Source organism: Thunnus maccoyii, chromosome 11 (assembly GCF_910596095.1).
Source record: "Thunnus maccoyii chromosome 11, fThuMac1.1, whole genome shotgun sequence".
NCBI classification, from domain to species: domain Eukaryota; kingdom Metazoa; phylum Chordata; class Actinopteri; order Scombriformes; family Scombridae; genus Thunnus; species Thunnus maccoyii.
The window spans coordinates 27,011,915-27,037,428 of NC_056543.1; the positions used below are offsets into that span (position 1 = coordinate 27,011,915).

The 25,514-nt window shown below is 39.9% G+C and overlaps 1 protein-coding gene across 2 annotated transcripts in view; it reads right to left on the reverse strand.

Annotated features, from left to right (window-relative positions):
* kalrna (kalirin RhoGEF kinase a) overlaps positions 1 to 25,514 on the reverse strand; it is a 156,983-nt gene that overhangs the window by 33,666 nt on the left and 97,803 nt on the right. For both annotated transcript variants that reach the window (XM_042425768.1, XM_042425767.1), the window contains exons 39-40: positions 18,318 to 18,396; positions 17,093 to 17,260 (exon numbers count right to left, since the gene is read on the reverse strand). In XM_042425768.1, the coding sequence (XP_042281702.1) occupies positions 17,093 to 17,260; positions 18,318 to 18,396 (247 nt within the window). The remainder of the gene's footprint in view (positions 1 to 17,092; positions 17,261 to 18,317; positions 18,397 to 25,514) is intronic.

The window sequence follows — 25,514 nt, forward strand, 5'->3', positions numbered from 1 at the left end:
ACACACACCCACACACACACACACACACACACACACATACATATTGGACACTGCATTGACTTCCATTCATTGTGGACAGCCTAACCCTCAGAATAGAGGACCCCCGGAATGACATTTTGCCTCATTAGGACTGGACTTTGTTCCCCATGAGGACTAGTGGTCCGAATATGGTTGGTGTTTATACTGGAAAAGGTCCCCAAGAGGTGACAAAAACACACACACACACACACACACACACACCTGACATCCAGTCTGTAGATACTAAGAAAACAGTCTTAATGTAACATAACAGGGTTTTTGTCTTGCTCCCTTTCTCTCTCTCACACACACTTACTCACAGTTGGTTTCATTATGTAATTACACTACACACACACACACACACACACACACACACACACACACACACACACACACACACACACACACACACACACATTTTGTCCATGAATGGCTCTATTGACAAGAGAGGACTGAAACTCAGATCCACAAAGCTCGACACACACACACGCACACACACACACACACACACTGATCATCTCTTCTCTTTGAATACCTGACTTCCTGTTCTGTCTTGTTTGGCAGAAAGTTTTTGGGATAGCTGGTGTGTATCTGCCCTAACCACTGAGCCAGGCAGGTAAACGAACCTCCAGCTGGTCAGACAGTGTCAACAGCTTGTTGCCTACACACAGTACTTTCCTCTCAAGCAGGACATCAATATTCATCCCAAAATATAACCCCCAAAAAACAGCACTAGTTTTAAGTTTTTACTGCTTTTCCCCACAAAATACACTGAAAAACTGCAAAATGTTCACCAGAGTTTACAGAAAATAAGGTCTCTCTTGTAGAGTAAGAACAGCCTGTAATGGAAAGTAAAGAGAACATTTTGAAAAAAATCAAATTGGTTTAAGTCACCCCCATAATGAATATAATGAATAATAATGTATTTGCATACATATAATTTTATGATTCCATTTTCACCCTGTTTTTTGTTTTGTTGATGTTTTATATCTGATTTATACTGTATATACAAAACCAGTCAAAAGTTTGGACACACCTTCTCATTCAAGAGTTTTTCTTTATTTTTACTATTTTCTACATTTTAGAACAATTCTGAAGACATCAAAACTATGAAATAACATATATGGAAATATGTAGTAAACAAAAAAAGTGTTAAAACAAACCAAAATATGTTTCATATTATACTTTCATCAAAGTAGCCGCTTTGATGAAAGCTCGGCACACTATCGGCATTCTCTCAACCAGCTTCATGAGGTCGCTACATGGAATGCTTTTCAATTAACAGGTGTGTCTTGTCAAAAGTTAATTGGTGGGATTTCTTGCCTTCTTAATGTGTTTGAGACCATCAGTTGGGTTGTGCCGAGGTAGTGTTGGTAAACAGCAAATAGCCCTATTCGACTATTGTAGTAATGATAAAATAATAATACATTTAATTCATATTGCACTTCTCATTCATAGTGAAACTCAAAGTGCTACAGTATTAATAACATAGAACACACAACATTAAGAAAATAATAATAGCAAGAGTTAAGATGAAAATGCCTTCCTGTATAGAAAGGTTTTTAGGCCTTTTTTTAAAAGTGTCTAGGGGTCTGTGCTGTCCTCAGATGGTTAGGAAGGCTGTTCCACAAGCATGGTGCAGAGCAGAAGACTCAATCCCCCATAGTGCGGAGCTAAATACTGGGGGCCCGGAGGAGTAAGCTACTGGCAGATCTGAGGTTGTGGGTGGAGGTTTGAGGTATGATCAGTTCCTGTAGGTGGGGGGGGGCACATGTCCATTGATGGATTTGTATGTAAGTAGCAGGACTTTCTAGGCAATGCTGAAGGAGACAGGGACCCAGTGCAATTAAAACAGAATTGATGTTAGGCCTATATATTTGTGTTTTCACACTCTCATCAGGTTCCTGGCAGTGCTGCTCTGAATATACTGGAGCTTCTGGATGCTCCTGCCAGGGATCCCTGTGAAGAATGCTTTGCAGTAGTCCGCTCTTGAGGAGATAAAGGCATGGACAAGTTTTTCTGCATCTGACAAGATTAGAGAGAGGTGGAGATATTTCTGATATGGTAGAAAGAGGTTTTGCATAGATGTCTTATATGGTCATCAAAAGTCATCTGAGGGTCTAACCTAACACCCAGATTAGTGACTAAGGAGGAAAGGCCTGGCCATCAAAGGTGAGAAGAGATGGGGGATGACCCGATGTGGTATGGAGTGCTAACAAGAGAGGAGAGCTGTTGCTGCTGTTTAACTGGATGAAATTTGTGCTCATCCAGTCCTTTATCTACTTAAGACGAGTGCTGAGGCGTGAAATGGCTGCAGAAGGGCTTGAGGCAGTTTTGATGTACAGCTGGGTATCATAGCAATGAAAAGACATCCCATGTCTTATGATGACACATCCAAGGGGGGCCAAGAGCCGATCCTTGCGGAACACCACAGGTGACAGGGAGTGATCTAGACATGCATACTCCCAGTGAGACATAATCAGTCCCACAGGAAAGGTAGGACTATAGATTAAGTGTGATCCACAGTGTCAAACGCAGCGCTCAGGTCAACACCAGGCAGAGAAGGGGACATCAGCAGGTAATTCACAACCCTGAGCAGCGCTGTTTCAGAATTGTGTGATGAAAGAAAACCTGACTGAAAATTTTCAAATAGGTGGTTGTGTTTAAGGTGGTCCTGAAGCAACCACCTTCTCCAACACCTTGGACAGGAAAAGGAGGTTGGCAATAGGTCTGTAGCCGGCAGGAACTTCTGGGTCCAGGGTGGATTTCTTACGGAGGGGGCGGATGATGGTGACCTTGAGCGCAGATGGAACACTACCAGTTTGGAGGGAGAGGTTCACAGTTTGGGTGATCAGGAGGCTGAGAATGGGAATGTATGATTTGAGCAGAGCTGTGGGAATGGGTTCCAGGGTTCCATGGGTTCCTTCCACAAGTACAGGGTTTCATCTCCCTGAGGATTTCCTCAAAGTGGCTCTGCCTGATGCCAGTAAATGGAGTAGAGATGGCAAGCACCCAGACAGAGGGAGTCTGTCTTGACAATGTCAAAGGGAGTCAGAGAAGAAGAATTGGACATCAGAGAGTGAATATTGTTGACCTCGGCTCTGAAAACATCAGTGAAGCTATGGATAGGTTGTGGTGTCAGGAGATAATTTATGGTGGCAAAAAGATGCTTAAGGTTGCCAGGATTGTTATTAATTAGGTTGGAGTAGATGTTCTTTGATGTTCATGGAAGGTCTGTTTATGGACAGCGATCCATACTATGGCAAGAACCACTCAACTAAGTAAAGAGAAACAATAGCACATCAATACTGTAAGACATGAATGTCTATCAATCTGGAAAATTTCAAGAACTCTGAAAGTTTCAAGTGCACTTGCAAAAACCATCAAACGCTATGATGACACTGGCTCTCAAGAGGACTGCCACAGGAAAGGAAGACCAATAGTTCCCTCTGTTGCAGAGGATAAGTTCATTAGAGTTACCAGACCCAGAAATCACCAATTAACTGCACCTCAGATAAGAGACCACATCAATGCTTCCCAGAGTTCAAGTAGCAGACACATCTCAACATCAGCTATTCAGAGGAAACTACATGGATCAGGCCTTCATGGGTTCTGTAAGGGCTATTTGACCAAGAAGCAAAGTGATGGAGTGCTGCATCAGATGACCTGGCCTCCACAATCACCTGACTTAAACCCAATTGAGATGGTTTGTGGTGAGATGGACCACAGAGTGAAGGAAAAGCAGCCAATAAGTGCCAATAAGTGCTGTTACACTATGTATATTTCCAGGCAAGTTTCCAAAACAGTCCAATGAGGAAGCTAACAGTAACTATCCCAGTTCACTGGATGGATTGGATAGCAAAATCAGTGGAATTTCCCTTTAATGCAAAAGCCGGAAAGCCACATGCGACATGAACAAAATGCAGTACAAAGATGATGCAAGGAGGCAGAGGATGAAAGAAGTAGTATAGTATTTGTAAGTACAATATATAAAGAGTATTAGCAGTAGTTAGTAGTGATCTTTTCCACTGCCTGCCTACTCTCTGCCCATCATGCTTTTTTGTCAATGACAGGAAGAGACAGTAATCTGGGAAGATGACATTCCTCACATACCTCTCTCTCTTTCTCTCTTTCTCTCTCTCTCTCTCTCACTCTCTCTCACATATATTTGACAACACACATAACCACAAAATAATTACACAAACAATATTACAGACTAATCATCATAGTAGCATGCTAATGATAGGACAGTGCATCACATGTCTATCCACTGCTTAAATATGTTAACACCTTTCAATGGAGTGAAATGAATGTGTTGGTTTCAACTGCAAATGAAGTGGTTTTGATATGCAATGCAATGAAGAAATAAACATGTCTAACCATTTACCTAAAGAAAACACTGGAATTGTCTCAGTATACTAATATAAGTTAATGGTAATAGAATACGATGACTGAAGATTTGATATGAATAATTTTCTGAAACCCTTTGCTCCCCAAGAACCGCTGAACTTCACTCTTCTTTGCTAATAAATTATGTCTTTACAGTGAAGTTCATAGGTTTGCAAAAGTGCCTTAATATGAAACAATGGAGACACATGCTGTTACGGTTTTTAAGATTTGAGATGATACTAAAGTACTGGACCTGAAGGCAGAGGGACCATAACAACACACACAAACACACTTCGGCTCCCGATCAAAGGAAGCCATGTATACAGATAAATGGAGCTTTAATCGACTCTTCAGACAATAACAGGATTACTAGAGCACACAATAATAAGTAGATTTTTCTCAAGGGGCTGTTAAACCAGTAATGGTGATTTCAGTAGCTTTCTTCTGTCTTGATGAAATGTGTTTGTTCTTATAATGTTTCTCTTCTTCCTCTCACACACCACTTGTCTGCTCTCTGTCACAGGTTTGATTCAGTCACAACTGAGTCACAACCACTCCTAGCAAACGTTTTATTAACATTAACAGCAGAATTATTGTTAGTGGAGGTCCACCCTTTCTTCAACGGCAAATGAACATGTCATAACCAGCAACATGCATCAGCAAACAGACAATGGGCTACTTTTGAAATACTGAACACTTGGGACGATTTGTCACATTTTGCAGAAATGCTCCACCTTCAAAATATTTTCACTGGTCACAGTCAACAGCATAATGTATTTCCAAACTCAACCGGAGCCAGAGTTTGCATCTTAAGGTAGCATTTAGGGAAAAACCCTAAAAATTACTAAAAAAAATTTGATGATAGAGCTTGTTATGTAGGGTTTATGTTCTGTTTAAACACCACATTGTTTGCCAGTTCATATCCACTACATTTTCACCAACTAGAGAACCAGCATGATAATCTGCCTTAAACTCATGATTATCCTCCATTGTGTCCAGGCTGCAAGCTGTGGCTCTTCACCAAACATCCACACAGATATACTTTGTTTACATTTAAGCTCAAAATGATGGCTTCTTCTTTTAACAGAGATATTGGTCACATATTTTAAATATTTACTGTCAACAATATTTGTAGATCACACCATTATATATTTATGATGTATTCACCAACACAGACTTGTTTCCTGTAAATCAATCAATATGGACACAAGCTCATTCATGAAACATGTCATCCGCAGCAACAAAGTCAACCCTGTTCATTCACTTAATTCCAGAGTTCTCTCCATTTCAGCTTAGTTAGAAGAGAAAATCTCTTTAGGAGAAAAAGTCCATTTAGGAGAAATCCTTGTGATAAGAGGAAGATACTTTGTGACTGAAGGCCAAAAAACACTCCACTTCATGGAAACTGGGAGACATTACCAGAAATATTCTTGGAAACACTTCACACCGGGAACTGAAAGATGTTAGAGATATAAGATTACTGTGACAACACTAGTGTCAGAAATAAAACTTTTTACACATGTAGAAATCAAGATTACTTACACTTTTCTGAAGGGAAACGGAAGTGAAACTGAGTAAGGAAAGCCAGAAAAGCTGATTATCTTTCTTCCACATCACATAGTGTATATCAGGACAATTATTCTCCTTGAGTTTGCTGGCTCACTGTATATAAGGAAGAAGTGGAATTTAAAGCTGGGCTTGGGTTGTCACTATTCAGAGTCATCAACTCCATCTTTACTTTGTTGTTCTATGGACACCACACTTGTTTTGAAACTTTTGTGAATAAATAATAATAATAATAAATAGCAGGTACTTTCCTTTCTATGAAGCTGTATACGACAGAAAAAGACTATTACTATTTAAAAACATATTTTCAGAAAATTTAAACCTTAGTTCAAGATTCAAAATTCAAGATTTAATTTATTGTCATTTTCTTGTGTATTTGCATACACAGACAAAAAACAGTCCAGTTGTTAGGGTGATCAAAACAGTTACTAATACTGCCGCCACTCATAGTGACCAGACATTCCGATTAAATGAGAACTATTCGTTTAAAACTGAGCTGCAGGATCAGGCAAGACTAAACACAGTGAATCACCACTGATTAAAGAGTGGAGTGAAGACTTAGCTTATTGCTGTCTCTGTCCATTATCTCTGCTGGTACACTCAGTGTGTGTGTGTGTGTCTCAAGGTCAGAGTAGTTTCCTGCCCATCTTCAGGTTTAATGGATACTTAAACACCCCCAACAGTCAAATACTCTGTGTGTGAGTGAGCACGGAAGTGACTCTGTGTGTGTTTGTCAGGAAAAACAACAACAACAACAACTACAAATGATCTCCCCCTTCCTCATATCAAAAGGGACTCAATGCAGTCTCAAGTCTAAAGAGTTCTGGACCAGAAAAAAAAGAAGATTGTAATTGTACAGTTCACATACATGCTGATGCATGCAGCAAGACACACAGCATAAAAACCAGTCCAACCAGCTGAACCACAGTGTTGAAATATGATGTAAAAGTAGTGCGACATTTCTTCTACATGTTTCAAAGTCAAAGTGAAACAGACGTTAAAGCATCTTTAGGTCTGTAATGTGACATATTTCCTGGTGAAACAGGGTTTTGCTACTAGAGGGATTTAAATCAAATCCTTGAAATTTGATTGGATCAAGTTGGGGTAGGTTATTGAATACAACACGATACAGAGCAGTTGAAGCTGGAAGCTGTAGTGAGTTATGGAGCAGAAGAGGACTGTTGTCAAACATTGTTAGATTAGAGGGAGGATGAGGGAGAAATTAATAAATTGGAGCACAACTATGCTCTTTTGGAAATTCACAACTGAGATCCAAACATACCTCCACCTACTGCTCTACTAGCTACTGACACAAACAGACTCAAGAGGACAAGCTCAAGAAGAGTCATCAAAAATATTTTTGTGTTTTACAGAGGGTACAAGGATTTTACTATAAAATACTCAAAAATAATTATGTTGATGTGTATTTGACATCACTGAATAATTGAAACAGGGTCACACAATTAGAACTTGCATTGAAAGTGTATTTTTTACTTCACTGTCTTTCAAAAAATAAGCTATGAGAAACTTGAAGTAGGGGCAAATTTCCCCCTTATGCATAAAGAGATTCAATCGATAGATATCAGTAACCTGCTTTCTCAAACTCTCTGACTGTTCCCTGACTGTCATCTTATTAAACATTACCAAAACCAAAAAATGTAGATTATATGATAATGATACTGTGTTCAAGCCTCCACAGGCCTTCAGTTTAAGTCATGCATCATTGTGTGGGTGTGTTGTTTCACACGGTGCTAAATGCCAGGCGAGCAGTTTGGAATCATGAAAACACTCACCAAAGTCCATCACATGTGACCCCGATGACCTCTGAATGTGAGTTATCAGATCTAACCGTCTCCTGAGAGTCCTTTAGATGTGTCAACACCTGGACTCAGAGCTGTCTGCCTGGAACTGAATTACCTTGGATACATTTTAGCAACAAGTTCGAACATTACCAGTCATAATTGTTCAGATACATCATTGAAACCAGTGTGACAAGTTTAGCTACATGTCAATCTATACTCCAGTCTGTACAGTCACTCTAACATGAAGCTCAGTGGCTCTGAATGGGGACAAAGTTCTCTGTCTATCCACATACAGAGCAAAGTTAACCTTTACCTACCAGAACTGCAAGCTTGCCTACACATATACACCACACATGTGCTCTTAAAGGTGCAGGGAGACCTGTGCTCTTCAGCCTAAAGGTGGTTTTCAGTTAACAGCCAACCAAGAATACTATAACAGTCAGTGCTGTGTAGACCAGAGCGTACCAGAGTGCTGGTCAACACAGTCAAATGACTGGTTGGCAGTGTGTTCATTGGGTGGCTTGAACTGAAAGATGAGTAATGTGAGCTCTCTTTACTGAATTGTACTGCATTGTAATTTTTACAGATTACAAATATGATTAAGATGTATTTTGATTTAAGGCCATTTTTATTCAATCTCTTATCTAAAAATGAATTAAAAACAAGGAGAGTGAATTAATCTGCCAAGTCTTTTAATATGTTATCATAATAAATATATATTTAAAAGTTATACCTTTTCTACAACCTGCATCACAATACACATGGGAAAAGAGAATTATGGATTACATGTGTACAATTTTTCTATTCAAAGAAGTGCAGTGGCATTGTATGATGAATGAGAAAAGATGCAAAACTGTTCAAAAATAACTGATTCTGACCACTTCTGATGCTTTTCAGCTTGGTGCTACTGAAAATCATCTGAATCTGTGCCAGAGACTAAACACTAGTTCTTTGGCCAAACCAAAGTTCAATGTCTTCCCTCGGTTTTCCCAAGAATTGAAGTAAACTGGGATAAAAGACTCCAGCAGAAGCAGGACAATCCATTACAAGATGTGCATGTAAGGATTTTTATGGACTCTGCAGAGGCAACATAAACTATTGATTGTGGTTGCATGCCTGAATCAAACTCCCTTACACACCTGGCACATCTTACATTACTTACAGAACTTAACTCCCGCTGTTCCTCCATGATAGAAAGGCATCTGGCTGACGGGGACTACTGATAAAAATGTCTGTAAAACATCTTTATTAAAAGCTGTATTTGATTGTTAAAGCAGTACCAGTTTGTATGTTAGTCATTTAACTGACTCGAGCCTCTGACATAATGTTTTTAAAAGTCAGGTTTGTACCATACCCACACCCTGGTCTCTGGTGTCAAAGTCAGATAGAAGGAAGTTACTCACTTGTCAGGAAAATGTAAATACAGGTTGTATTAAGTTAGGACAATGCTGTGATTTTATGGTGAGAATAATCTCTTAAAAGGCACCTGTCAGTTATTTGCTCTTATCAAGTATGGACATGCCCATTAAAACAAACAAATCATAGACTTGTACTCAAACTAACCTGACAGCCCCAGTCCAAAAAAACAGAGAATTTCTACCAGGTTTCTCACAGCCTCAACTTTAAATCCTTATTAGTTTCCACACAGCACCGACTTTACTTTAAAGATCCCCTCCAGACATGTTTTAAGATGTATATAAAATACTCTAATTTGAATAATAATTTGTGTCTGATATGGTTTTTCCATAAAATAATTAAAGTATCTTGTTAAAATCCTTAAAATTAAATCTGCTCCTCCTTATCACTTCATAAGTTTAACTGCTGGACACAAGATGTCTCCGACTTCACTGTAAAGTCCATTCTCAGTGTGCACTGGAGGCTTCAAGTTTCCACATCACACTTGTCTAAGTTGAATATCGGTCCAGGATTGACTCCAAACTAGTTGTGATGTCACAAATCATGCTTGTATGCCCGCCCCTTATAATCAGAGAGAAACTTTCCACTTTCAGCAGATGAATGTGAAAACAAACTCTGCACAGTGAAGCTCAACTGTTCCAACTGTAGGAACAAGAAGAAAAACATATTTTTGAGCGGAGGAGGACTTTAAGTTTCTGCTCTGCATCACTGAAAAAAGGCTCTGTAGTTATTGTCAGGTCAGAAATTACCTGAATAGATTTTTTAAATTTATTACAGACTCAACTTGTAACCACAACAAGACATATAAACAGACTGGTTGCACCTGACCTGAAACCAAACCAAGGTACACTGAAAGTCTGGACCTGGTACAACTCTGATCCTCTGTTTGCCTAAAGAACTATGCTTGGTTTTATATTGTTGCGTCACTTTTTACAGTTTGCAGTCATGTCACCTGGTTCCTGAATGTAACCTGGTGACAAGTTCAGGCAGAGAAACTGTCATGAACCAGCAGACGGCTCTGAATGAAACTCAACAGAAACCACAGCATCTGTCTGTGTGTAGGGACAGACAGTGATAAAATGCGGAAAATGATTACAATAATGACTTCAGTAGAACCGGCGTAAATCATTTGATGCTGGCCAAAGCATAACCTGCCACACATGCACGCACACACACACACACACACATACATAGATAGAAATACACACACACGCCCTTTTGCAACAGCTGACTGAAATGCAGGAAAACAGATTGCTCAATCCAACGTCTGAAAGAGAGAAACTCTCCTCTGTGTGTCTAACTCTCTGTCTACCTCTGTGTGTGTGTGTGACACAGAACTTCCTGTTTCTAAATTAATTTTCAATTTCAAATCAGTTTCCACTGGCGTTTTAACAAATAATGAAAAAAAAAAAAAAAAATCAAGAATTTCTCTGTCTGTCTTTGGTTCATCTGGCTCACACACACACACGCACACACACACACACACACACACACGCAAGTAAACACACACGCCTCGCTCAGCTGAGTTGTGTGGCGCTATAAGGTACCTCTTCTCTTCTTCATTTCTCAGCAGCACACGCACACAATATAAAGTTCCCAACTTATAAAACATGCAACACATACACACACACACACACACACGCTGCACACACATACCAACACACATGAATGAAACACCTGCTTTCACACTGAGCGTCGCGTCACACACACACACACACACACACACACACACACACACACACACACACACACACACACACACACACATACTCTCTGTGAGTTTCTATGTCTCTCGTCCCACCTGTGCCGTGGTAGCAGCAGCAGCAGCAGCGGGCAAGGATCCATCCACAGCAATGCCGGCCTCGCTTCATCCTTGCTCATGCACACGCATCCTACACTCACTCGCTCACACACACACACACACGCTCACACAGACACACCTGTCTGTCTGACTGGATCACTAACTGGCTGATGAACTTGTTGACCAGACTGGCTGAGAGAATTGTACACCAAGAGCTTTAAGTCCACACTGCTGAGATTCAGCAACTACAAAGAGAGAGAGAGACAGAGAGAGAGAGAGAGAGAGAGAGAGAGAGAGGTAGGAGGAGGAGATGGAGGAGGAGCCTACACACACACACACACACACACACACACACACACCCACTCACATACTCTCAGACACAGCAGTTGAGTTTCTCTCCCTCCCCTCACGAACACACCTCAGTTTTCTGGAACTAAAGTCAATGTTAATTATTGTGGAGGGCTACTTTCCCATTGTGGAGAGCAGGGACTCAGATTCCAACACTGTGTGTGGTTTTGTGTGTGAGTGTGTGAGTGTTTGTGTGTGGGAATGTGTGTCTTAAGCCCTTTTAAGAAATCCATTTTGTAGCATCGCTGGCTTCATCTATCCATTGAAGTAATGGCTCTTTGGCATTCAAACACAGGTCCCTGTAATGTAAATGTGCTGTAATGGATCTATTCAAACATGGCGGGACCATTATTGACAACATTTGGGGCTAAACAATGACACTTCTGGAGAACAGCAGTGACTTGAACAATAATACGGCATCAACAGATTTTGAATTTATTTTGCAGCTGAATTTGGTTTTTAAAACCTTTTATTAATGCAGGGAAGTTTTGTTGAGAGCGATGCTGTTTTTCAGGAACAGTAAATAGTAAATAGAATAGAGCCTTGTGGTAGTTTGTTCTGAATGAACTGCACTTATTTAATGTTTTTCTATCATTTTAAAAAGATTAATTAGTTGCCATAAAAGATGCTGGCCTCGCCATTGGAGCAACTTATGCTCAGTCTCTTGCTCACAGACACTCAAACATGTTGACAGGAGGATTGAACCACTGACCCTGCAATTAATGAATAACCCGCTTTACCTTCTCTACCACCACAGAATGCCCTGCTCCTCAGCTTTATGTTATTGTGACAGCATTCAATCCAGAAGCGTCTTTATAAGCATCTAGTATTAAGCTTCTCCTGAGAACGCTCACTGTATATTTTTAAAGCATGATGCTCGTCAGAAAATTGTTTGGAGAAGCTCATCTCTGCTTGAGCAAAAAAATGTCATCTATGGATATGTTACTCCCATCCCACTCTTATTCAAGTGCACTGTTTATTTCTTCATCTCGTGTTTATATCATATCATGCTAGACTTGGACCTGGTTGGCTCGCCTCATTGAGAAATGACATTGGCTCAATCAGGTCAGTGCTCAGCATTAAAGGAGCAACGGCCTGTGTGTGTGCTCCCACTGTGCGTGTGCGTGTGTGTGTACCTTGATGAGCACTGCAGCAGCAGGTAAGACAACCCACATACACACATTTAGCCTAGATAAAGTGTTTTCAGGTGTTGTTTCCCTGCAGTGTCCCATTTTATACACTGTGTACTTCTACTGATGTTCAACAGACTACTTTCCTACTACAGCTATGACTACACACTACACTGCCAGCCAATAATTCCATATCTCATCTCATAACAAAAGGATAAAGAGCCAAGACTTGGATAAGGTAAAACAGAAACAAAAAAGGCAAGACTACTAACTCTTACTGTAACTATTAGGATAACAATTACCGTTTTGATTTGACAGCAAACTCGGTTAACTGAAGATTTGCTGAGATTGAATTACAGCTAAAAATCAGAGCTCTTAGTTCCATCTGTCTTCGTGACTTCAAAACTTCCACTGTGACTGATTTTCAGTACAGTTAAGTTTAGAGCTTCAGTGTCTTCACAGTCTTTCAGAGAGGACAAGGAGACCTACTTTATAGAGCAGTCACAAGACACAACGTGCACGCACATGCACGCGCGCAGGAGACGGAGCAGACAAGAGGGAGGAGGCTGAAGCTTTAAAGAACTCAGAAGAAGTTAGATAGCCTGTGCAGTTAATTAGCAATGACTGTTTAGGGTTAATTAACAGTTTGACTCATTCATTAACAAACAGAAGACAGTTAATTAAATACCCATCAGCCTCCAGTCACTTTATTGTTGAAGAAGCAGTCTCTGGTTCTGCCTGGATCTGGATTAACAATTAACAATAAATCAAATATTAAGTTTTTAAGCCACAACTAACATATACTGTATGCTTTTGGGGGAGTCTGCATGGGAGCAAAGTGAAACTAAGGCTGACGACGGTCTTTTTCAAGAGTCTTTTTGTTTAGCAAGGTGTTTACTTGTCTATTTGCTGGACATAATGACATTAGATGGTGTGTGTGTGATGTGTTTACTCAATGAGAAAAAGCTCTGCATGTTGTGCCACTGATGAGCCACTGAATGTGGGTGCACAGTGAAATATTGGGATAATACAAAAATAGTTCAAGAGTTTTAAACGTTGAAATGTGTTCTTTTCTCTTATACAGCGAAGGGGCATAAGGTAACTAAATGAAGTACACCTGCTTCAGTTCACTTACTTTTGATTTCTATGACATCATAGATACATTTAAAAACTAACTATGAATAAGTCATGACACAAGCTGGCCAATTTAAAATGACTGGACCAAATGTCTTAGTCTCACTCAGTGGTGGCCATAGACAGTCTGAGGAGTCTGCCAGCTTAATGACTGTTGTTAACCCCCAGGGACCCTCAGCTTAATACATTACAAAAAGATAGTCCTTCCTTCATTTCTTATCATGAGTGAACTATGTTTATTGACCATTTGCTCATTGAAAAGTTCATAACTGTTAATCAACTTAAAAACAAATAGCTCACTCAGTATCAACTGACTTTTAATAGAGTGTCAGTAAGGTTATGTGCTGTTATATAGGAAGTAAGAAAGTAAAGCTTTTTATAGCACTTTTTAAAACACACAGTTACAAACTGCTTCACACACACACACGAAAAATATAAACGAATAAATAAATAAAGCAAAATGAATTACAATAGAAAACACAGCGCAATGAGAAACAGAGCAAACTAGAACGAACAAAAACATACGACACAGCACAACACAGCACAAACAGAAACAGACCAAACTAAGACAAACAAAAACATACGGCAGGAATGGCAATCTATAAAAAGGCTCGCCTATAAAGATGGGTTTTAGAAGCTGCTTAAAACGGTCCAAAGATTCAGCAAATCTGACCGATTGGGGAAGATGATTCCGGAGGGCTAAAATTGCAAAGGCAATGGTCATCGTTTGTGTTGCAGTTGGAGCAGGGGATGGATAAAAGGTCATGTTTTGAGGAACAGTGGTTGAGAAGTGGAATGAGGAACGAGGAGAGCGGAGATGTAGCTGGGGGCAAGGTCATGCCAGGCCATACAGTATGTGTTATCAACAGGATCTGGTAGTTTGTTAGAGGGAATTACAATCATCTAGATGGGAGAAAATGAAATAATGGGCAAATAATAAAGTAGTTTGATGTGTAACTGTTCCCAACACTGATATTAATGGTTTTATTGTCTATTTCTGCCTATTACTGTAAATCACACTGAATTGATAAGTTGGACAAGTCGCACAACATGAAGTTGAACCCACCATCACTGCGCACATCAGGATCTCCTCAATATGCCCTGAATATCTTAAATGTGTGTGCATGTGTGCTTATTTCCATGTGGAGTGGCTGCAGTTGTCTGATTTGCGTTTCTCGACAGAAACACAAAACATTCTTTTCATCTGCGAGAGCAGGAAACAGACCATGGCTGCGGCAGGCAAATCAGCTGATCTGACACTCTGCATGCGTGTGTGTGTGGGCATGTGTGTGTGTGTGTGTGTGTCTTTGAAAGACTACAGTGAAGAGGAATCTCACGGATACACAGGAACCTCCTTCCTCCCTGTTGTTTATAACCTCAACAAGACCAAAACAGTAACCTTGGTTGCAGGCCACTTATATGTTTCCAGTCAAGTCAGTTTCATTTATATAGCCAAATATCACAAGTTTTACAATCTGTACACCATACAACAGCACAGCTACGGGTGTAAACACACTAGGGACACACTAGGGACTAGGGAACACAAACTATGGATGAGTGTGGGTGTGTGTGAGTAGGTGAGAGGAAGTTTGTGGCTCACATATTCAAAGTTTGGTATGTCAGAGAGTAGAGATAAGATGGGAGGGAGTGACACGTGTATTTGTGTATGTGCTTGTGTATGTGTGTGGGTGTGTACCAGGTGTTGCTCATGTCGTAGGGACTTAAATCTGTTTCCGCATTCTTTTCCTACCATATAAATCATTCATATTTGGGTTAAGGCTTGTATTGCTATCTTTGTGAGGACCGGCTTATTGAATTTCTCTTTTTATGGTTTCCATCTGCTACATTACAACCAAGACTGGATGTGAGGAAAATGAATCTAATAGCTTTCACTGTTCTTCTAGGCTGTAAAACCTCCATAGGTGAAATCAGCTGATCCTTATGCATCTTCATAATGAAAGACTGCAGCACAGCGTTTCCGACATTTAAGTCTTACATCAGCAGCTGTGTGGCAAGTGTTGATAACAGTTAGAGATCAAATGTAACCTGGGATAAGTGTAGAGGAAAGGTGTTTAAGCAGCTCCACAGCACCCTCTGTCAGACAGAAGATGAGCACTCCGATCTGTCCGTGTGTGTGTGTGTGTGTGTGTGTGAGTGAGAGAGAGAGAGAGAGAAAGAGAGAGAGAGTGAGCTCTGTTTGACCTCAGTGTCCAGGGAAGAAGTGAAGCAGTAACCGCAGCAACCATCCGTCATTTCATCCGTGTCTCTCATGTGCTAGCTCTGTGTACAGTGGTAGCCACGGTAACCATGAAGACTGACACTGTGTCTTCATGGAAGTTATTGACTTATTCTGACCAGCTGGCATTTTATGCAAAAAATGTTAAATGGGAACATTTTTGGCTTCAATCATACTCAGATTCTGTTAATAGTCCACAAAAATGCCATAGTCACATTGTAAACAGGCACATACCAATAAACTGAACAGTTACAAGTGACTTTTCAGTTTTTAAAGACTTCAGAACCAGCAAGACCACTTTACCTATAGCCGTAGCAAAATGTTCCTGATGGCGTAATAGAGAAAACAGCTGCAGTCCGACACTTTCCATTAAATCCATCTGTTAAATAATCATTTAACAACATTTATTTCCTGGAGCTCTGTACAGTCTGGCTGAGGGAGGCTTGGTAGAGAGAGCAGGACAGTTCTTATCCAGGTTGTAGGGTCCACAGCTCACCAATAGGGGTCAATACAGATCAGGCATTATTTCATCTGAATGGTTAAATTTCAAGCTTGTATTTTCAAATCTCAGGCCTTGTGTCAGCCAAACTTTAGGAAACACAACGGCTGGACTTGGTCCTGACTGGCTTTCCTTGCAACATAGTGACTGAAAAGCCTTCACACTTTGAATTAGATCAGCTGTGGGCATCACTTATGACATGGGGTTTCAAATTCATGCAAAAAAATGTCTAGTTCACACAAATCTAATGTTTGATTTTACCTATAAAATGTGTGTGGTTTAAATTTGGCAACATTTATACTGGTTACAGGAACTTCACTTGTTCAACAAGTGTGTTCATATCTTTCACAGCAGAGTTGATTTTGTTTCTGCTGAGGGAACAAAGTGGAGCAAATGTCAGGGTTAGTTGAAGTGTCACTGCTGGACTTCTGTTAAGTGATGACTTGGTCACACTCAATAACTTAACTGCATTTATCTACAATGCACCATGAAGAACATGCTGATCCTTGGCCAGAATAGGAAGAAACAAATTAGATTAAGTCTTTAAGTATAATGTCCTCTTTTTTCTATTTAACTTATATTTTCCATGTTGAACTATTCTTATTTTTATGGATTTCTGTAGAGAACTTCTTAAACTCAGCTTTTTCAACAGAGCAATAAAAAAGTATCATTATTATTGCAAACCAAGTCATGACTTCTGATCTTTAAACCTCAGACTAAGGAGCATCTAGACTTAAGGTTTGTTCTTCTTACCTTTACCCGAGCTGAAGAAGCAGTCCATCTCCACACTGGAGCGCGAGTGGGACACACACAGCGTGGAGCTGGGAACCAGCCCCTCCTGGGGCGGGCTGCGGTCCGTCGTTCGGACCAGACACCAACCGGGCCGCTCGCTCGGCCTCTCCAACAACTCCACTGTCTGGCCTGAAGAGACGAGCAGACAGCTGGTTTTAGTGGGAGATGAACGGAGCATAATGAACTAGGTCCAAGATGAGTGAGATGGTTTAGGTTTAACTCAAATTGCTTGAGCTGCAAAACTGCACCAAACTATTCCAGCTGTTAAACTGAATCCATCTGAACATTATTCCAGTCTAACAACGAAGAATCACAGTGTTTCACAGTGTGTTAGATTATTAACAACAGTCTTAGTAACATGTTTTAAGAGCGTTTTGTCATCTAGGATAATGTTAGATTTTGAAGGGTTACTATTTTCAAATTACATATATATTATATATACACACATACATACACTCACACACATATTTGAGTTTTCTCTAACTTTTTCTCATTTCAACTCAAATGTCTGTTCAACCTCAACTTAACCTACAGCAAAACCACTAAACCTACTACACCTAGTGATTAAATCTCAGATAAATGATGTTTTGGCCACTTGGAAGCAGCAGAAACAAGCTGTGAACACAACATTAACATATCATCAACTTGTTTATGACAAATATGGCGACCATGTTAGAAAACATTTGCTTATTTACACCTCCATCAGATATGGAGCGACATCAGTATCCATTTGGAGTCACATTTCTGGCCTCCTGGTAAATTTAACTTCACTCTTTTCTTTTAGCTGTTTTTGGTCTCTAACGCCTGAAGGCAATATGAGGCTGTTTAGCTGCTAAATGTTCCACTATGTTCACCAGCTAGTCAAGTACTTTTGCGTCTCCCTGCTGTTTGGTGCCTGGCAGGTACGGACAGTTGTTTTTTAAAAGCTTTTTCACTGAAAACAGCTGCCCGTTAAGGCCAAAAATTACTCTATGTGGGCACTGAGACTCAGCCAAAACAGTAAAGTTGTAGGATGGAAACTTATCATTTGATCCCTATAAATATATCGATTATAGCCGCTTTAAGTTTACTAGGTTTAGGTTTAAACAAAGCTACCCAAGAGCTCTGGGTGTAGCAACTAAACCCAAACTATGAATGACTAGACTTGGACTAATATGTGTGAACAGGACAGAGAGATTCCTCTTACCAGTGCTGACAGACATCTCTGTGCTGCATCCTGCTGTGAAGTCTTGAAGGACGACCGTCAACTCACAACCACCAGAGAGCTGTGAATGAAAAGAGACATTAGACTCAAAACATTACTAGTGCTTTAAAATGACGTCATGTTTTGATTCTTTAAAAATATTGCTTAAAAGAATCTGGTGTTATTTCACTTGGTGGCAGAGAAGAGGAACTTCATGCAATCCTTGAGTAACTCTGAACATCAGTGTTCACACAGGAAACACTGAATATTTCCACACAGAATGATGTTCATGTGACTGTGAACTTCACATTGAACAGGTTTCTGGAGCATAAGCGTCTCAGTAAACCGAATAAACTTTACTTTTTAGATTTAAAATTGAGAAACCCAAACAGCAGCTCGTTTGTGTTTGCAGAGTTAAATCCTGTGCACGGATGAGGAACAGGACAAGCAGGCATCATGTGGACATGTATATAACAAACACTGAACCTTACAGATAAAGAGCTGAACTGAACATGAGAAAAGCTAAGAGAGTGAATACAAAGTCCTGATTGGTACAGAAATAAACCAAGGACAGAAGACTGTTCTGTGTTTCTACACACTCTGTTTCCGGCCGCAGACACGGACACACAACGTGACAATTCAGTGTTAACCTGAATAATTTCATGACCTGGAAATGACTCCACTTCCACTTTTTGTCTATCAGCCACATTATGCAGATGCATTACCCTCTAAGGTACTTTGTGTCAAAATGCAGAACTATTCAGCTGCCAAACATCACAGTATATAAACTAAAACTATTAAATGTTAGAATTCCCTAAAATGATAAGATTTTAGAGATATAAAGCAACAGGCTTTCAGGTCTAAATATTTTCAGCTTGAGAGTTAATGACTGACAGAAAGTGATGACCAAATACATAATCCATAATTACAGTCATAAAGTGTTTAGAAAAATTCAGTAGAATGGACTGTCACTATTGCGTGATAACCCTGTTTATTACTGAATAAATAGACATTAACCCCCCCCACACACATGCACACTCACATACACACACACACACACACACACACACACACACACACACAGGACACTCCATAGTTGACATCTTCAACTTCAACTTGACCTTCACTCCCCATTAAATTGCAACACCTTCATGTAGCAGTAAACAATAAAACAACTACAGCACACACACACACATATATATACAGCATCACTAAATAGAAAGAAACGAAAGTTGTAAAGGAAATGTAAGTGTTAAAAAAAAAAAAAGGAAAAAAACCCCACCCAAAACAAACAAGCTGACTGATAAAGCTCCCTGCACTGAACTGACCCGGACACCTGTATACTGTGGAAACACTCTGTCAGCTGATGATTGTACTTCGCCGTCGGCTGTATTGTATCACCATATCACCTGGATCTGTCCAATCTTATTTCATTACTGTTGATATTGTAGAGCTGACGTTTCTGACCTCTCGCTCACTACAAACTGAGCTGGTGTTTTGTCTGAAAACTCCTTTGCTATCTTCAGACAGACTTATCTGAAAAAGCTGCATCTGCTGTTCACCTGCATTTGTACTTAGACTATGACAAAAATAATAAGTATCAAAAAAGCGGAATACTAAAACATATCAGAGTCACACTCATGACCCTTATTAATGTTCCTAATGTAAATAAATTACATCAAATACTGAAAGTTAAAGATAAATCTAAGTTTAATGGCACAAAAGTGGCTCTGGGCCGCTTCCTCCTCATCTGCTCTACTCTCATGGTCTTGGAAAATGTCAGGGAGTGTGCTTGTGTCTGTGTTAATGTGCGTAAGCAGGCGCTCTTTGCCAGGCTAAAGATCTCCTAGCAACAAGGACCCCCGTTTCTATACAGGTACAGGTGACTTTATACCTAACAGATGGCCACACACACAATCTTTAAAACGGCCCTGCACCCCCACACATGTGTTTTCACTTATTCTGGCTGATTAGACCTCTGCTCAGATTGAAGGAGGAGCTATGTTGGGCATTATGTGATGTCACCAACACTCCATGAACTATTAAGAATTTTATTCGCTCCATTTGCTGCTTGTTACATAGCAGCGAGGGCGGGGGAAACCAGCTTACATAGAGTGCAGGCGACATATGAGGGGGCAGGTGTGACGCTGAATCTCTATCAGCTGATAATCAAAAACAGCAGCAGGTGGTAGAGATACTGTGGTAAACTGTGATTTCACCTTTTCTTTACAGCCTTTGAGCGTTAGCCGACACACCACAGTACCTTTTCCGTTTGGATTCAGCCATGACAACCCATCTGAAGTATGTGTTTACCATGCATGCATTGTTTACCATGTTACTGGTACGCACAATATTTTGTTTACGAGCTGCACAAGTCCCCAATTCAGGTTGGCGTTAAGGCCATGTGCTATTTCCAAGCCCAGTCGTCTCAAACCTGCAACGTGCTGGTTGAGTTTTAAGTGCACCCAATGATAAAGCTATAATGTGTCCAGTGTCCTTACACCTGTGACAGAGATGTCAATCAAGTATAGTGTGTACACACCTGTCTGTACAGTCACAAGAAGAGCTCTAATTAGGCAAAATAACTGAAAACACCTGTGTAGGTGGACCATTTCTGTAAACAGCAACAGAGTCTCTGCATGTCTGCTTTCATCAGGTCTCTCTCACAAAAGAGATCTTAATTTCAATGGGATTACCTCATTAAATAAAGGTAATATATGGTGTTGCTATTTATCCTGTTGATTATACTCAGATCTTTATGCATTTGGTGCAGTCCAGTATCATGCCAAAGTGTGTAATAGACCCTCCGATCCACTAGAGGATACTGTGTCAGTGTTACGTTTTGCCTCGCCTAGGAGTGAAAAGTACATGCGTGTACGACTTTCAAAGAGCCTGTCAAGTGGCGCAGTTCAGATATCGTCTATATAAGGTTTCCATGTTCCATAGAGGTGGTGGGTTGGGTGGCAGACATGCAAAAAGTGGACTTTGTGGACTTTGCTGTAAGAAACCGCTGTTCGCATCCCGCTTCCAACCATGTGTCGGGACAGTTTTTAAAAAAACTTTACTATGATTGTCGTGGTATTTATTGTTGCCATGACAACGAAGGCTGTCTAACTTTAATGAAGTAGTAACTTTAACCCACACCATGTTTCAAGTGATCATTTTAACCCAAACCATGATCTTTATCTAACCCTAACCAGACCTTAACCCACAGTGCTGTCACACCATAAAACCATCGCCCCCTGCTGGTACTACACCTTCGTACTTTTCACGCCAAGGTGAGGCAAAACATGACACTGACACAATGGACCAGTGGCTGTATTACATGCTTTGGTGTGATACTGGGTTGTTTAGTGATAGGTGTTAGTGAATTTTTAAGGTTTGACATTAAGAAAATCTTATCTTAACGTCGTCTTTACTGACTTTTTCTGGAGCTTCCAACCACAGTTCACTGTCTTGAGCAGCAGATGCTCAGTTACGGAGATGATTCTTTTTGTCAAATGACTACATCTAAGATCAAGATGGATTTAATGTGCATATATGCACAGAAAAATGTTAGGCACAGGCAGCAGATGGGCATTAGTCTATAGCTTCTGTTAAATTAAGTACATACTCTTCTTGTAAGACAACATGGCCCTTTGTGAGCCAGATGATTTCATCTCAACTCTTTGTCTTATGAAATATTTTCATAATTAGAACAAAAATAATTGTCATTAAAATTAAACAGAATGTAAAGTCGCTGAAAAGAAGAATTCAAGATTTTCAGTCAGCAGCAGCAATGTTACAGAATTTAGAATTAGACTACTATCATTTCTTCAGCACTGCTCTAATCTGATGGCCTTGTTTGTGTGTGTGTGTGTGTGTGTGTGTGTGTGTGTGTGTGTTTGTGTTTGTGTGTGTGTGTGTGTGTTTGTGGGTGTGTCTTGTGCTCTGCTGTTATCTGTCATATGACCCACTTCTGTGCACTGAAGACACACAGGCATACCAGCTTGTGATGGTCATATGTTAGAGCAGAGGAAGACTGTGTTAAGCAGAACAAACCCATTCCAGCCTCCTTCAACAGAAGAACGAATGCAACCTGTTGACATCAGAAAATTTCCATGTCATTCACCGGATAAGGACGCTCAAGATTTTCTTTTCTTAGCCATGGGTGGATATGCTTGAATGTGCTCTGTGTGCACACCAGCCTTCATTTAGTAGTAGCTCAGTATAAGCGGAACAGTGATGAGCTGATGAATACTGAGCTTCGATTTCCTTCACTTTACTCCTTCTAACCTTAGTTTGACAACATTTATTAAAAATCTCTCTGCACAAATGCTTAACGCTTTATAAGTGATAATAACACTGACGTAACCTTTCTGCAGGAACTGATTTTAACATGTAGATATAGACACTGCATATCTGTGCCCTTCAGTATTTAACCACTCCAAATTACCAAAAAACACCCACATCAGTCCACATTGGCATAACTCATCCGAAATCCTGTTCCCTCACTGCACCATGAGCACATCTCTAATGCACACGTAAACACACTGTAGATGGCTGGTTTGAATTATCACAAGGAAAACACCAAAGCACAAGTAAAGTAAATGAAAAACCCACAAGCTGAGTTTCTGCTGTTTAGCACTTGATCCTTTTTTAATTATTTTTCCTAATACAAATCTTTACCAGCCGCTCCATCCACAGAGTCATTTGTTTGTTTTTTTTTTACTTTTCTGTACATCTCTCTCCCTTTCTCTTAACACAGACGACAATGCAAGCACCACAGAAGCAGTTTCATGTCTGATTTCAGTGAGAGAGGTAGAGTAGTGTTTCATATACACTTACACACATATTTACTTTCCTTACCGCCCCTTTCAGCTTTCTCATTTAGTATTTACACATGGTGATATGTTTAGTTCACAAACTATGTCAAGCTTTTGTTGCCTGTTCAATGCAAATAACTATATCTGAATAACATTTGGATATGTTTTCACTACATCCATGTTTAATTGTTGCTTATCTTCTGTATTCACTATTCTGAATAGTATAGCGTTTATTTGCCATGCTACATGGTAGCTGAATGGCGAAGCTCTGTTGTCAGACCTTCTCTCAAACCTGTGAAAGCACCACCAGGAAGAATTTTCAGCTCACTCTGCACTTTTAAGTGCATTAAAACTCAAAACATACATAGCTTCAACAGAAAAAACTGTGTGGACGTGTTCAAGTGCGGATGTCGAGCAAGTTTCAACTCTTTGTGAGTTGATTTTCATATTGTACGGAAATGAACTGAAATCAACTGTAGTAGTAGTACTGTAGTAGTTACTGGGCCGACGACGCAAAACCACTCCTTTGGCCTTTTAAGACAAGAGCTTGCTTTTAATCCTAAAGCAACCTGGTGTTAGAAAAGGGTTTGATAATTAATGATATTGCAATACAATCAGACCCAAAGGCGAAGGACAGAGCACAATGGAATTAAATTAGGAAAAAAGATTATCAAGAAAAAAACAATCAAGATTAAAATAATTAAAATGTACCCTGTAAAATAGGCTATTTAGGTAACCAGTAATTTGAAAAATCAAAGTCATTTTCAGATATTTTAGTTCCCTAATAGCTTCAAAAGAATTAAGAGGAAAAATGTGAACACACAAACAAAGCAGTGGCAGGGACGCGCTTATGTGGAAATATTTCTGATAGTCAGGGACCACCAACTCTGTCTCCTATGAATTGCTCTCATATGCAACTAATTTGCAATAGGGACTTAGATTCATTGGCAACATTTTGTTCCAGTGCAAGAATTGAGTGTCACATTGGGTTTGTTTTTTTTACCACAGTGCCTGAATTCAACACTGTAGAAACAACTTTTAGACTGCAGACATTTTTCATACAGAGATCACAATTTTTCTCAGTATTTTTGATGTTGGTATGACATGTCCATAAAAACATTAATAACGCTTTAGTTGCATGAAATGAAAAACTGGCAGTGTGTTGCCTGATATGTGTATTTAGCTAATGCAAAAGAGTTACATGTCAACATTATTCATAGTATGTTCAAGGAGAGCAGCACTACAGCATTGCTATAGTACTATTTGTGTTTACAGTTCACTTTAGATAATATCTTTCTTGGTCAAATACCTGAGCTATCATATACCATCATTTTCTTCTTTAACGACACCTGTGAGCTGAAATTACTGCTCATCTGTAAGAAATGACACATTCAGCAGATGTAAAAATTCATTCAGAACTGCAAGAAATACTTATTACATAAAAGTGTTTTTGTTTGTGAGTATGTAACAGTGCACTGCCTGCATATATGAATTTCAGGGAGAAAAAAAAAATGTGGTTACAACACCAGTCAAACAGTACATGCTGGGCTTAACACAGCTCCTTCCTGGAGTGGAACTCATGGAAAAATCATTCAAGTCCCAAGTCTGAATAGTGGGTTACTGCAAATACACCTCTATTTTTGGGGAAACTCCTCCCTAACTGTCCACAGGTTAGGATTAAATGTGCACAATTCTTGTATTAACTTCTCATGGCACTTTGTGAATCTCGACTCTCGAATACTGCCAAGCGTTAAAAAAGCCAATTAGATTTAGATATCTTTCCACTGTGGGAGTCAATGTGTAATTGTAGAACTGAAGCTCTTGCTCCATGCTGTCTTCACTATCAACAAACTCTACCAGCATCACACATCTTGGAAATATAAAGTAGTCCAAGCTGAGCCGTCGCAGTTTTTGCGTAACCCTCCTTATGCTCACAGACAGCACATTCCTACAGTGTATGCAGCAACACTGTGATGCAACATACATTAGTGTACACATGAAGACGCTTGTTTTCTGTTTTGATGCTGCAGTGCTGTGCATGTTACACTGAATTTAAAAGCAATACTATAAACAGGTGTCTGCACGAGAGCAGAACAGAAACCGGTCGAGCCGGTCCAGCATCTGAATAAACAGTAGCAAGAGTAAAAATTAAAGTCAGTATAAAAACTTCAGCTGCTACAAATTATGCCTGAGCCACAGTGTCTGAGCCACAGTCAAACTGCACAGATGAAAAGTCCTGCACAGAAACCAGTGTGACTGATTTTACTGTGTGTTGCTCTCTAATAGGCAATAACAGAGGCAAAGAAACAGCACAGTTTAGAAACCAGTCCGACGACTGCATAAAAGGTTCAATAAACCAATCAGACCTCTGTCAATCAAGAAAGGAGACAGTCTG